At 38.1% G+C, this 16,082-nt stretch overlaps 1 protein-coding gene across 4 annotated transcripts in view; it reads right to left on the bottom strand.

Annotated features, from left to right (window-relative positions):
- Positions 1-16,082, bottom strand: part of WAPL (WAPL cohesin release factor) — a 58,949-nt gene that overhangs the window by 15,320 nt on the left and 27,547 nt on the right. For 3 of the 4 annotated variants that reach the window (XM_048944222.1, XM_048944224.1, XM_048944223.1), the window contains exons 5-9: positions 11,372-11,467; positions 8,528-8,680; positions 8,141-8,277; positions 6,143-6,254; positions 472-699 (exon numbers count right to left, since the gene is read on the bottom strand). In XM_048944222.1, coding sequence (XP_048800179.1) covers positions 472-699; positions 6,143-6,254; positions 8,141-8,277; positions 8,528-8,680; positions 11,372-11,467 — 726 coding nt within the window. The remainder of the gene's footprint in view (positions 1-471; positions 700-6,142; positions 6,255-8,140; positions 8,278-8,527; positions 8,681-11,371; positions 11,468-16,082) is intronic. The other variant, XM_048944221.1, reaches the window with a different exon arrangement.

Here is a 16,082-nt window from a genome sequence, read left to right as displayed (position 1 = left end):
ACTGGTTTCTGAAAGACAGCTTTGTTTATTTACTTTTAAATGCAGGTACTTGCACCACACTTTCAGTTTAGCACACAACACTCTTACTCTCACATTACAACCCTACTGTTTGTAGAGGTACACAAAGGAACATTTAAGCAAAGAATGTCAAATAAACTAAACGTAATCCTGAAACATAATTATTTCAAATCTTATTGGTTTTTAATAGCTACCTGTAACGAACTACACTCCTACCAATAGCCAACGGTGAATCACACAGCTGAAGAACACAACTTTATCCCTCTAAAAATCTTCCGTAAAGGAAATTTTAAGCTCAGAAGATACTTGCAGTGCAATCACATGTACAGAGAAATTCGATAGCGTCACGACTTGTGAGTTATTAGATAGGAAATGAAGGTTGGTGCTTATCAATTCCATTTTATTAAGCATTTCGTTATTGTCAAGGTTTCCAAACAGAAGCGTGATACCCACCGTGATGTTTTCGAGATCAAGATGTTTATTGTGCACAGTTTCACACAGTCTCCGAATCTTTTCCTTAATTTTATTCATGTCTTTCTCATTCAGCAGCTTGGCAGAAGAAGCATCTTGTTCCAATTCCAACAGCCGTATCATCAGATCTAAACTAGCCCTGTCCAGATCCATGTTCAAACGATCCCTACTCAAGATGTACATTAGAGCTGCTGTACAAAGGGACAAATTCTTGGGTTGGGAAAGGAAAGAAAAAGAAGAAAATAGTTTTTTAATAAGCACATTAAACAAATTATACGATTTTTAACGAGACGAAAATGTACATAGGTCACTCTAACCTATTTATTTCCATAGAGACTACAACACATACAAAGAGCACACTAACACTACTTACACGGAGGTCAACACAGCCACCACCAGTTATGAATTCTTGCCAGCAATGAACAAGAGCTGCATGCTGTGCTTGTAAAAATCTGTCCCAGTGGAGGTGAGCCACTGCTGCTACTGCTAAAATAAGCACCCACTGCCTCACTTGTAGAGACTTATTGGTTTCCATAAACATTCAGGAAGTGCTGATGAATGTCAATGGATGCCATTTTTATTCCATTTGGAGGAATTCAGTGACAAACCCTTGCATCATGCACACTTCCCCATCAGACACCATTCCATCAGACTGCCCCTCTGCAGCCATCTGTCACACAGCAACAACACGTAGCAGAACATTAGTGGAATGGTTCCACCTCTGCTGCCATGCCATCATCATTCACCTATCTACACAACAGAAAACACCCGCATGTCCCCATCTCCACTAGCACTTGCATGAGTATTTATTCTGTTACATAATTGATTCACTGTAGTTAGTTTTTCTAACCCACAGGAAAGAGACAAATAATTCAACATATTCATAAAGCTCAGGTTGAGAAGCAGGTTCTTCTGCTTTTGAGAGATTCAATGCTGCAAATGAATAATGATAACTCTGGTAACAGAGAATTATGGAAGAGACAGATGGCAGAGGAACAAAGTAAAAAGACCATGGTATGTGCCAACATTGGTGCAAATTCAAGTTAGGTAAGTTCAGCTAGTGACAGAAAGCATGAGAAAGATCATAAGGAGGGGAAAGGAAGACAAAAAAACACCTGGTGACATACACTCCATTTCTGCCAAGCAGGTCTATCAGTCAACAGCTTATCCAAACCTTTCCTGCACACTTTCCGTCGGAATTCTGCTTTTTAGAAGCAGAGAGAGTACAAACCAAATGAGTCCTTCCTCCCACATCAGTTTTTCAACTAGAAAATGCTATTAGCTCAGCCATCCCTATCTTACAAAGAATTAACAGAAATGGCCTATAGGGACCTCTTATTGGCTAAAGAATACCTAAACCTTCTTCAAGGAGTTGTAACTCATCCTCATGAAGATCCAGAAAAGCAAAGGCAGAAGGGGGCTGTCAGGAAAAGACAAATGACAGTAAGAGCAAAGAGATCAGACCAAAGCTATCTTTCGCTAGGGCTGGCAAGTGCAGTACTGGTGCCAAGAGAGCCATCTATCCAGATGAGCTCCAAGCAGCAAGAAAGAGTAAAAACGTACATGGAGAATCGAGCTGTGCTGGGCACGGTACTTCCATAAACCTTTTTAGACATCTGAGGCGGGGGGGGGGGGGGGGGTCTGTTTTCTTTGGAGTAACTGATTGAATTCAAGTGGGAAGGAAGAGTCAATATGCTGCATGGATGTATTTCAATTTCTTGGACTAATTTTTTTTTTTTTTTCCACAAATAGTGAATTTTAAACGCAGAAAAGTTAAATTCACATCACAAAATTAAAATCTGGGAAGTACATGTTGTAAGGCTCAACAGGAAAGAGCTGAATTTCTGGATCATAACAGATTAACATTTTGTTAACAGTTCAGCCAACCATCAAAGCAATCATTAGCTGCCTCTAGTTTAGACGCAAGCAATAATCATACCTGGTCATACCAGGCAGTACCAGCATCTCCAAAGCAGGATTAGGCAGTTGACAGTCTATCAAAAAGTACAGTAAAGTGCCTTGTTGGCTGAGACAGGGAAACCCTTGAGGGCAGAGGTGAATGAAATGCATCTGGAATACTGAAGGGAGCACGAGTTTTTAAATCTACATCTTCTTTCACAGTACAACCTCAAGGCACAGGATTGTTTTTAAGAAATGAAGCTTAGCTTTCAATATCTCTATTCCAGCTTTGTCAGCTGGACCACGTAAGGCAGGAAGCAGCACACACAGCTTGCCTAGATAGATATTACCTTAATTTCTATTTATTTTCTCCAATAAGCTTGCTATTTTATCATTTAAATTACAGAAATTCTATTTGGTTTTAAACTATAAGAAATTTCAGGTTACTGGAAGATGACTGCACTTTTTGTTCCTTCAGAATGGTAGTTCTCAGAACAGACAGAACCAGCTCCTAGTGAACAGCATTACTCAGCTGCTCAAACCCCCCAAAGGACATTTAGTTTCTGACAAGTGAAATTTATGTAGTAGCTGAGAAAAACTGCAGAATTTATGGTATGGACTATAAGCGCTTAGGCGTTTCAAAAAGCCAGAGACTGCTTCTGGATCACTACTTAGAATGCTCTGCTTTACAGATACTTACAAGCCTGATAAGGGCAATCAGACTAATTCTGTAAGACTGCACCAAACTCATTTCTCTCAGGCTTCTTTCTTTGCAATCCAGCTGACTTTCTATTACACAGCAAGTAATGGCTTTTCCTCCATGCAAGCACCTGGCATCACTTCCCTTCAGACTTTCCAACCCAGGTTTTAACATGCTCAGATTAAAAAGGAATCAAGGTGGGGGTTAGGATATTACATGGAAGGTTTCAGGCTACAGGAGGACTGCCAGATTGCAAAAAGAAGCACAGTAGGTATGTGTAACAAGAACTAGACTTCTGCAACAAGGAAAACCTGAAGACAACCGGGCCAACAAACTCCCAAACGCTCAACTGCAAGAGGAAAACGATCAAGTTGCAAAATAAGGACTTCAGATAGTCATGGTGCTTTACTGCAGAACAGATCTGCTTCAGCTGTGTGTTGTGTTACTGATACAGTTTACTGAAAGTCAGATTTCTTACAGACAGATTGGCTTAACCTTAAATAACAGTGACTTTTGAATTCAAACAATTTTGGTCTGATTAGTAAGTGTTCAAGACAGTTATTTACACAGGTTTCAGACAACCTCATGCACTACCATACAGAGAATTCTAACTTGAGAATGGGGGAGGAAAAACATCTGTACAAGTCATTTTTGATCCTAAAATACATAATCAAAAGCACTAAAAAAAACAACAACAAAACGAAACTAACCTTCTTATGTATTGCAACAGTAACCCTGTGCCCTGTTTTGTTCGTTTTTGTTTTTTTCTTGTTTTATTCCTGACAACACTTATAACACATCCTGCTTCCAAATGAAGGTTGTGGAGGGGAGAAAAGAGTAAAGCATTTGTTCTACACTGAATTTAAGGCAGATTATTATTGCTATCCATTCTTCTACAGTATTCAGGAAAACAACCCAGTTGAACATTTACTCCAGAAACTGCAGGCCAACTACACCCACTCTCATCCTTGTCTTCCCTTGCTCATTCTATTTATATCCCAACTTACAGGAACAGATGGTTATTTTCTGGGGTTCAGTGCTTCATTCAATGCACCCTTTTTAAAATTTTATTTTTATTCACATGCTCAAGACATTACAAAATCACATTTCTGTGCTTAACTACTGACAACTGTAATGAAAATACAGATTTTACTTGAAAAATGAACAATACTGCATAGTCTTTAAAACACAGCCAAAGAGAAAAGTCAACCTAAAAAAAAAAAAAATCAAATTGCAGCTTAGAAGAGAAATGAAATGTATAAGCAAACTACATCCAACAAGTCCTCATCATATAAATATTCTGGGGGCACAGCTCAAGAAGATAACAAGCTATGCTGCTTTCTTTACCGAAAAATTGCTCTGCATCTACTATTTTATATTCTTATGGCAAGTCATCTGCTTTCTCAGTCTATTCCACTGTACAGTACAAGTGAATGCAGGATACACCCAAACTGTATCATCATGACAGTACTCTCTCATATCCAAAATACTATATGCCAAAGATATCAACAAATTAATTGTGCTCTTTTCCCCTGAGGTCCCTATTCATGCTAAAACATCAGCCACCTAAGTTCAGTGTAACACAATTTGTTATTGAGTTTACTTGCACTACGATTCAGTGGAGAAGTTTCTTTGGATTTTACAGAAGTTACAATTGTAGTGAAACAATGAGTGAATGAATGGGTAGTTTAAAAAGACAGCAAGGTTATACAAAAAAAGCCACTGCTGAAACATACACTGACAGTATTTAGAGCATATATTTTTAGAATTTATTATCAGTTTGATAAATTAGTGATTCTGTACTGGCGTGTAATATATACCAAGAAATACAGTTAAAAAGCTAAATACGTTATTACGTTGACTTCCATTTTTTTCCCCAGACAGAAGAGAGCATCAGAAGATAAGCTGAAAAGAGTGAATAGAATCAATGCTTTTTGCTACTGCAGCCTAATAATAGCATGCAATTTCCTTTTGAACTGCATGTGCTAGTTCTTTTGAAAATGAAGGAATAATGGGAACTGTTAAGTGACAGCCTAAAATACACTGAGCAAGCCTGTACATTTTCCAAGTAACTGTGGCTGCCCTCTGCAGATCTCCTGCAACTCAGTGGCGGTACCCATTTTAAATAGTGTGACTATATTTATTGCTAGTATCACTCAGCACTATTTCAACAACTGACAGAACAATGAACACGTTCAAACTGGTTCGTGTGTCTTACAGTTAGCCATTACTAATTTGCCAGGAAGAGGGAAAATAAATTATTATTCTAAAATAAGCTACCTAGAGCTTCACAGCTCCTCTCTTCACCTCACACTCCCTTTTTCTACCCTCCCCTCACCTCACTGCAAAACAACAAGTACAAGCTCTTAAACGTTTATTCCTACAAAGTTTTCTACTGCAACACCTGTCACTCTGTGATAGCTATTAGAAAACCAATAAAGCAGACTGGGTATACATATATCTACTATCTGCTTCTAGTAACTTCACCCACATTACATTTTCATAGCAATACTTGGTGGGAAACTCCACAGTTGTTGATCACTGGCAAAAAAGTACTGCTACCCACAAGTTACAAGCTGAATTGAGCTTATGAAACTGGTAAGGAAAAGCCAAACTGCTTCAGTTTTCAACCCTCAGGTCACTTTTCCTGTTTTATCACAGAACGCTGCACATACTCAAGACATCTCATGAATGCAACTATAGCACTGCTCCAGAAGACAAGCACCAGATGTGCCGAATTTCCCACCACAGCCACAGCAAGGGAAGCAATTCATATTAGCTACAGGTGTAGCACTGAAGACATCTTTAAACAAAAACAAAGGATTATTTAAAAATGTTAAGTCTTTTATTTGAATGAAATACATAGTTTTCCCTCAGATCTTTTTCTCAATTAAAAAAAAAAAACATGATAAAATAAGTTTTTAAAAGGTGGTGTTCTTTTGTTTTGGGATACATCTATACATGATGCTTGACTGCAAATAAGGCGTACACAAAATTTATAAGAAATACACAGCTATGGCCAAACTGTAATAAAAACACACAATGGATACATACCTGATGGTGCTGGGAATCATCCAGTGTTTTGAAAACCATGGCTACCATCCCATGTGCTCTCAGATGCATCCGGAAGCTGGGCATGGCGCACTTGGTCGCCAAGCTGATTACACTAGAGAAAATTAATTCTGGATTAGAGCTAAAATCTCCACATTTACAAGAACTGTAGTGAAACAAGTCTAAGAAACACAGCTCAAGAAGCTGTGGTCTAAATTCTAGAACTTGTTTAAGCCAACTTTGGCACTGGAGAGCAGAGCAGCATTTATTCAACAGTTGTTTACCAGCACCATACTGTATCTGTTTACTTATTTTAAGGTCAGCTAGAAACCAATTTGAAAGTGCAGCCTGAACTTGCTTCTTTCAAACAAAATTTGAAATAATTAAATTGAAAATAAAGTGTTCATAGATTAAGCATAAAACTGAGTTAGAGGTACAGGAGAACTCACTGTGGATCAAGAAATAATCAGAGTTATACACATGAGTTTCCATCACTATCTAATAGCTATCTGTTTAACTGACTGATTAGAACTGCCCATGTCCAATGCTTCTTCTACAAAAGCTAAAAACCAACCAGCCAAACACAATTATTTCATATTTATTGCTACATTCAGAGATGATGGAAACACTATAGTGTTAATATATTAGTCTAATCAAAAAGCATAACAGTTCTGTTCTACAAGATGGAAGTTTCTCTCATATTTTTGTTAGAAAGTTGCTTTGTCATTCCCAGCACAGCCCTACATAGAGGCTATTTAAAAATACTCTGCTTTTCAGTGTGGAGTAATGTGGGAGCAATACTGCCATCAACTCTTCTATGACCAGTAAGGAAACACCATAAAATTCATACAGTATGGTGTTTTGAGAACAAGTAGCCTTTCTCCCATCACAATGGCATCAATTAGAGCTACACAGTTCTCCTTTGGAAAAATGACTTCCTTCTAATTTATTAACTGAAAGAAAAACATTTATGGTATTTATGTAAGTTGCACTCCTTGACAAAAACGTGGGAAGTCAGAAGTCATTTGAAAGCCTCAGGATGCTCGCAATACAAGCAGGTGCACTTGATGTGAAAGACAGTCCTGAACTACCACATAGGTACTCATGTGTTTTCTCTATGATGTACATAGAAACAGGAAAGCAGATTACTTGAGCTTATGCTAAATCAACAGCATCCATTACTGTTTTCAGGACACAAGAAGAATAAATTCTTTCTGTGATAGCTCTCCTGCAAGCGTAAAGATCTTTCTCATCGCAGACAGGTCTCCAAGCATCCTTATCACTTGTGTTTGTGGAACCACGTTGCTCCTTTCTCTAGCATTTCAGTCGTAGTAAACAGGAAATTTTAGAAATATGAAGATGAGATAAACTATTATGTGGCTACAGAACATCATTCCAATTAATTTTATGTTCCGCCTATAGAAACCAGTATTGTTGTGAATAAACTTTGTCAAAGCATGACTGTAACTTCCTTGTTACTAACTTAGCAATAAAATGTGAATTGAACATTAAAAGCAGCATCAGTGCTCAAAGACAGCTTAGGAAAGCTCTCAGTAAGCACTGTGGCCACAACACTTCCAGTGGAAATTTAGCAGTATCACCTCATCAAATTAGCTTTGTATTCTAGCCACCACAATATAGCTGTCATACGGATTTCATTTTAGAATTAACTTTTTGCTTTAAAAAAAAAAAAAAAAAAAAAGAGAAACCCAATAGACATCGCATTTAAAATCACAGTGAAGATAGATTTCTTTAATTTACAGTAAGGCAAACAAGTTTTGAAGACTTTACTTTGCAATTTCTTTCTTCATCTTCCTTTGTACTGCTGCTGATTACTCATAACTTATCTTCAAGACTATTTTCAAATGTTATTCTTTACAAAAGAAGCACTAAGTAACTACCAAACAAAATTTAAAGTTTGGCCACTTCTCTAAAGGGTATTTATTTAATTCAACTGCTCTTTTAAATACCAGCTTGATGTTTGACATTAAGGTATCTTACCTAAGGCAACGTGTGTTTAGGGGCTGATTGCTCTTCAATCCACTTAGCAAGTACTCAATATCATCTGTGAATTCTTGGTTTTCACCAAATTCCACTACATCATTGAAGTGCTTTACATGCTGAACAACAGTGTATAACTGGAAGAGACAAATATTTTGACCTAGGTAAGTTCTTAAGCTCTTGGAATTCATTATAACTTAGCAAGTACAGTTTAAAATCTATTCAGTTTTGAGTGCAAGGAAACATTAAGTAGTCAACAAAAGCCATTCAACCATATAAGAAAATATTACCTTTAAGAGGAAAGCCAAATTTCTTTTTGATACTGTTCCTTCAGTACTCAGAATTAGCAATAATTCTTTACTTTAAAAATGTGTCAAGAATACTTACTTCTTTGTCTTCTTTCCTACATTTCAATGCAGTTACTATCTCTTGATAGGGCTGAGTAGGTATTGTCACAGTTTTAATCACTTTGGGAGGTGGTGCAGGAGCCTTAAAAACTCCATCATCTTTATGAATTGCCTCCTTTGAAGATAGCCTTACCTATTAATAAGAAAGTGCTAAAATGGGCAGATGTTTTGAGCATGTAAACATACACTGCATACATCAGGAAACAGTACAGGTGTGCAATTGTCAAACTCACATTTTGGGACAATTTAGTCCTTCCCTTACGCTACCAAGATGTACCTAAACTGTGTGATAATGTACCTACTCTTAAAAAAAAAAAAAAAAAAAAAAAAAAAAAAAAATCAATAAAAACAGAAATTACATGCATTTTTAAGTATTAAAAACAGCTTTAAGTAGTCAGGAACGCTCCAGTGAATTCTGAAACTGAAAAAAAAAAAAAAAAAAAAAAATCCCTTACCAACCAAAGAACTTACAACCAAAGTTCTTTAAGCTTTAGGGTAAGTAAAACAATCAAGAGTTTAAAAACAAGTATTTATTGGTACTTATACGTATTTTACCCCCCTTTCACTGGAGCTTCCAGGACTGACAGTACAGCTGGTATAAATACTGAACCATCAGTAAGCACACTGGTCTGGATACAGTCACAGCACCGAGTAATCACTGCTTCAGCACAGCTGGAGCTGAAAAACTTTGTCTCTACTGCTTTCATTCCCATCTACTGGAGGCCTCCGCACTGCTGTGCTCAGGGACCTCACCAACCTAACACACTGCAGAATGTTTCCAGGTAGGAGACTACCAGTATCATTTTTGTAGTACTATAAAAACATGCTGTTAAAGAAGCACAAAAGCCTAAAACTGACAGGGTATGCTCCAATAAGGTATTCTCCACACACTGGCCCTGTGCATACTTCTGTTACTAATATTTTCCAGGAACAACATACTACAGCAAGAACTACAGTAAAACCTATTTGGAATAAGCAAATAGGTAGTAAAGAACTTGATGCAGACAGAAAATATGCATTAGCTGTTACATGCTGCAGGGGATATTAGAAAGAAAAGCTTTCTTCTTGTGTACCAACAGTCAAAATTAAAACACAAGACGAAACACACCGTTTCTTACACACTGCCTCTGCCAGTGTGCAGCACTTCAGTGTTTGCTCACTTAGGTTCTGAAGGCAAAAGGATAATAAGCCATCCTGGAAAGCATTTAATGGACTGTGATCTTAATCAGCTTTGGAGAACAGGAGATCTGCTGAAGCAGAACAGTTTCATCCAAGTCTTGGTTAACAACCTCCCCTTCAAAAGGGATTCCAAGGGAGTTTAGAAGCCATAAGAAAGAATACTTGACGTAAGCAGTTTGCATGTTATCTTCTTGTAAATTTAAAACAAATTTGTCTGTATCTGCACGATCACCTGCTCAGGAATTACTGCTGAACATTTGGAATAAGGCTTATTTCTTACTACTCTTACCCCTTGATCATACACACAAATCAAGGTTAAAAAACATGACTGAAGTAATTTCAGATACTCTTTATAACATCAGAAGCACCTACAGCTTCTGCTAGCAAGTTGCTTTAACCAGACCTCTGCCATGCTACTGAATTAATACACGGATGGCTCCAAAGTGGAAGCCTGACAGAAGACAAAATGGCCTGTTTGAATATGGATGATCCCAACATTCTCCTAACCTGAAGAGGCTATGCTCCAAGACTACCTGAGAAGACTCAGAGAAAACCTGCCTTGCAGCTGGCTATCAGAGTCTCTCATGCAAAACAGTACAGATAGAAAGATTAAGCAAGCAATAAAAGCTTCAGTTCAAACCCACACACTTGAAATCGAGAAAAGGGTTTAAGAACTTCTCATCATCTGTTTAAAGGAAAAGCTCAGGGTGAAAAATCTGCTCTCCTCAAAGCTAGTGCAATTAGTTATTTCAATCCAGTCATCTGTGCTTTTCAGGCAGCATGGTTAACAGCAAAGGAAGGCCATTTTGAATAAGGTGAGGACAAACAAGAGAAATGTAAATCAAAGAGCTGTCATCAGCACAGAAGACACGAACAAAGGTGGAATAAAAAAAAAAAACACAAAAACTGAAGACATATCAGTGCTAGAATAACCTCACTTCGATTTTCTGTTCTCAGATATGAAATAAGTTCACACCAAATGAAATAAAGTTTATTGACAAAGTACAACGCCATCCAGCATGATCCATAACACCTTTTACACACATACAAGCACAAGATGCTGGATTCTCACAGTCTAAATACATTTCAAAACATATTTAGAACTTACCTATTACCTTAAAGCCCTAATCAAATGCTAGCTTTTGAACAAATATCTTTAAGAACTGTTTTCACCTCTTATTAACTTACTGCATACATCCTTCCATAACATTAGTCCTACTAGACAAAGAAAACTGTTTCACCTTGCCTGTGGACTCACGTCACCAATTGACAATACTTTGTTCTTAGAAAGAAGAAATAATGGAAATATCTTTATGAGGTTTTCCTTTTTGACCGACAAATTGCTGATTTTTATGGATATTAGCAGCTTAATTCTCAAGGTTCACAGAAGATAAAATGGAGTCCACTGTTAGAAAGCTTAACTTCTGCACACCGGGGAACACAGCTATCCACAAACTGAAATGATATGGAAGATCTCATTCTAGATTATTTCCACTGACAACCTCCTTCCTGCCAAATCGGTGGCTCATCTCACAAAGCAGACTTCATTCTGAATGACTGTGACATAACCAAACATCAGTACCTGCTGTTGGTTTCAAAAGATAGCACTGAAACTTAGAAGATACACTAATAGCAGTCTACTTACTGGGACACTGGGAGTTTTCAAAACCGGTGGTGCTGGCAGGACCTCTGATTCCGGCTGGTTCCAGTGTCTAGCATTATATACAGCTTTTGTGGGAGACTACAAGACAAAAATCAAGTTGTTGGTTTTTGTTTCTTTTTAAAATGCAAATTCACCAATAGTTATTTTATATTTCAAAAACTGCTGTACCAAGAAAAGAGGCAACAAAGCTGAAAGTAAAATGAGCTTCACTCTTTCCCTTCTGACTTCCTGGCAGCACAAGTTTTCTTTTAAATTCTCTATATTGTACATATCAGAAAACCTCAAAGGCTTTGAATTTTCTTACAGGTCTAAAGATATGTAGATCCACGTAAATGGCAAGACACTACACCCAAGTATATCAAGAACTCTTCCTTTTTCTTTTTCTTTTTTTTTTTTTTTTAATCCATTCTTTTAAGATTTATTAAGACACAAAAGATCTGCAACATTCCTATAGACAAAAACAGCTACAGGCAAAAAACTTAGCCAACAGCACGACAGCAGAAGATATGAACAGTTTGGGATCAAAATATGAATTTATGCAGATTCTGATGCTTGGAGAAATAGAAAATACTGCAATGAAACGTCTTAATCCACATTAATACACTAAGCTTATTTTTCTTGCCCAGAGATGTGCCAAGGCAAATTAAAGCTGAATCCGAACATAATTTCCTTGATTCTGGAGGGAAACACAATCCAGTTCTCTGAAGGAAGCTAAGAGAACTGTATTCTAACGTAAGAGTTTACCATTCTAATTGCATGAAAACATTTCAGACTAATATGTCATTTCAATTTTCACTATTTCTCAGCATGCCATACATTGCATACGTTCTTAAATAGCTTAACACCTCACCCTGCACCTATACATTTGAAGTGTTGAAAAATATTTTAAAACTGTGGGTATCAAAAAAATCTTTTCTGCCAAAATACAGTGCATCAGCTATTTAAAATAAACGATTGCTCAAATATAGCCCAAAGAGGAACTACGTGTAGCGAACCTAGCAGAACCATCTGCATGGATTTCACAATCCTATGAAATACGGTAAGGCTTTGGAAAGCAAACTTGACAGCAGCGTAGAAACTCCTGAGTTACAAAGTCTGTTGCACTACATCCTTCTGTTCTTTACAAGAAGTGCAAAGTGTGCTTTGATACAGTTGTAAGAAACTTACCTTAGTTCAATTTGTATTTATTTTTAATTTTTTAAAGCCATGCTCCTCTATCAAAGTGCTGCAAGTTTACAATGGTTTCATCCCTTTTTCCGAAGCAGCTCTTCTAAACAAGCCTTACAGCAGTCACACACAGCCACAAAGAGCACACATACAAATAACAGAAGGTTTTCCCACAATTTCCTAACTTAAGAACTAACTTAAAAAGAGATGAGACTGGAATTACATTGCTCCTTTGAATTGTGTTCTTAAGGCAAATAAGCTCCATAATATTAATCAGCTGTAAGTGCTTCTGTTGTTGAATAGTTTCCTTCTCTCCCATGCAGAGCCCTAACAGTGATTTGCACAGAAGCAGATATCTGAACGAGTGCAAATATCCCAGTGAAGGTGCAAAGAGTATTCTATAGTGGGACACCTCACGTGGCACTGAGGGGTGAGCTGGAACGCAGAACCACACCTAACACTAGGGATTTCTTTTAATATTGCTATTTATTTGTACAGGAGTGCAAGGGGTGTCAGCACTACACAACCATCTCCAACAATATAAACCATGGGTCAGGCTTTAACCTCTCCTTTCTGCAAGCTTCAAAGCAAGAGCTGGCACACCATATGTACTGATGCAGCACTGCCTGCTGTTCACAGATGTAAGAATAGCAGAAAGTAAGAGCCAGGAACATGAGTCATGCTGAAAATACTAGCAAAACAAGACAGACAGCAGCTATTTGCAGGCAGAACACTTTCCAAGGTAGAAGTCAAAGGGAATAAAAAAGAACAACAACAACAACAACAACAACAAAAAACCACCCACATTTTTAATAGATATCCTGAAAAATGCATTATCTGTATTTGAAGGGCATTCATCAAGACTGTGTAGCAGATAGCTGTCAAAACTACAAATAAATTTTAAAAACCTCAAAATAAATTGAAATATTTTATTATTTTTTACTAAGGATTTATAATCTTTAAGAGCACTTCTCTGTGTGTCTTTGAGAAGGAAAAAAACGTAACAAATACATTATGCAACAAAGCTATTCACAACTGACTGTTTCTTCTGAAAGGGAAAGAAATGAACGCGTGTTTGGAGCAAAGAAATAGAGATTACACTTTGAAACAAGAAGATGGGATATCAGTTCAGCACAGGTTCATAAAACAGAGAAGTTTCTCTGAACTTCTGATAGGACAGAAGTTTCAAAGAGCAGTTAAAAATCAGAAGCAGATCAGAACCAAAGTTGTATTATTCAGTGTTCAAAATGCATCCCCTCAATCACAGCAGCAGATGAGTGCCAACAGATCATCTCTGGGTGCTGGAACACTTCATCATGAGCTGCTAGACCACTCAGAGCAACAAGCAAAACTAGGTTTAACACTACCTACAGAAATACTTATGCGGCTGGAATCTGGATCTTGAGCTTTTATTGCATCCTTCCAGGAAGGGAAGCATGCTCTTCTGTTTGCAGCTGCTGGTTTTCACCACGTGAATGGGAAATTAAAGTTATTTTTAATAGCTCTGTAGAGACATCTTAGTAAAATCCAGTGTCATGACAGAACCCCATCATTTTCATTCATTCTTTCAAAGCTGACATTTATCTTTGCATTTCTTCATATAAGGACTATTTTGAGTCAGGCAGTAAAAACATCTTCAACATCTAGACAGTGCTCTTTTACATAACTCCAAATCACCGATGCCACGAGTATTGCTATATCCAACTGTTTTACTCTGTTAAACAGAAAGGAGTTCCAATAACACTCATAGAAACTACACTGCAGTGCAAAAGATCTCCTTTAATATTTTCTCAGAGAATGTCTCTACACAAAAACAGATATTTGCTAACTGATTTGGTGTTATGTGCTAATCATATTTGGAAAGGTGATCCAAATACTGCACTTGAAGGAAGCAAACCCACTTGAAATGAATGCCACTCGCTGGGAAGTTTCTACAGACTCACTGGCTACGCAGTCAGGCATTAGAACTGCTGACTGCAGTTCACTACAGAAATGGACTAACCGATCCTGTATAAATATGCCTTAGGAATACAACGTCAAAGAACAAGTACTTGGACTGAGCATGCAGTTTGTGGTTCTGAAGAGGATGAAAGAAATGGAGGTGGAAGGGTGGGGGGAAAAATATCCCAAGGAGCAAGTCCAAGAGGCAGACAACAGTCTACTTCAGGCAATCTGTGTTTTCTCCCCTTTCTCCATCTCCTCTATAGGCATCTTTACTGTTCCCCTCAGAGACAGGCAGGGCATAAAAAAAATACTATGCATGCACATGGCTTAGCAACTACAAGCTGGCCGTAGTCAGACAAGGCTGAAGTCTTCCAGCAGCGGAGACCAAAGTCACTGAAGCTTTCTTTGCTTCAGACTTCTGAAGAACTGCAAAAGGAAAGTCTTCCTCAAGCTCCAAAGGAGGCCTATAAAGCACTGCAAGATAGACGACATCCAAATAGAACATGAAAATTTAACCTGAATAAATAGGTTAGGATAGGATAGTTTGGTCAACCTGAGATTAATTCTTTAACAGAAATAATGGTGCTCTCTACGCTACCTACACAAAGCGTAAGCAAAGCTGGTCAGCTCTGAAGCAGAAGCCACATGGCTATTGTTACTCACGTGACCTGAAACGTACACTAATTCTAATTAAAAGGGAGAGGGTACAACAGTTCAGACACATTGTCACAATACCTGGAAACCTATCACTTCAAATCAAGACAGCAGAAAAACAGCCAGACAGAATTCCTATCCACATTATTGCTATACATACGCACCCAGGCCCTCAACACCAACTGTTTCACTCTCTGTACTTGCTCATGTTGCACTGCATCTCATGTCACCTAATGTAAGCACAGTCACCAGAGCTGAGTGAACAGGCTGTGCTCATACAGCACATGGGAGCTGTGAAAACAGTTTTGCATCAACTCACGTAAGTTAAGCTTCCACTGGCAAATGAAAGTGCTGTATTTTGCTCTCTTCCAGTGTTTTGGCTTTTCAGAATTCTCTACAGTATCCTACAGTTATCCTGTGCTGCCTAATTACTGGAACACTGAGTTAATTACAGGGAACTACACAACTGATGGATGGGGGTGGGGAATACTGTAAAAAGGTAAGAGAATCTCATTTCAAAACACCTTAATGGATCTTTGTTTCTTGATTAAGAAGAGTTAATAACAGCAGGAACTGGAAGGATAAAACACGGCCTTCCACTGTGACACTGAACATTTTCCACTCAACTTTCTATTCCTGAGCATGTAAAGCATTTCCACACTTAGCATTTGTTTCTTCCTCTTCCGTGTACGAGGACTTAGCCTGTTATCTGCACACTGCACTTTGCATCCCTGCCTCCCTCAGAACCAAAGCTACATCTCAGCCAGTAACACCTTTCCCAGCACCACATGGGAGAAGGGACGTGCTTAGGACAGTGTCGCCGCTGCGGTGGCAAACAGCATGCAGAGGGCAGCCCAGGAAGCAGGGCAGCATCTCAGTCAGCATCTGCTAGGGCACACCCATCTCTGCCATCGCTTAAGATGAAGGA

Source organism: Lagopus muta, chromosome 5 (genome assembly GCF_023343835.1).
Source record: "Lagopus muta isolate bLagMut1 chromosome 5, bLagMut1 primary, whole genome shotgun sequence".
Lineage (NCBI taxonomy): Eukaryota > Metazoa > Chordata > Aves > Galliformes > Phasianidae > Lagopus > Lagopus muta.
The sequence above is the reverse complement of the archived record's forward strand: the minus strand, read 5'-3'. Positions and strand labels throughout refer to the sequence as shown.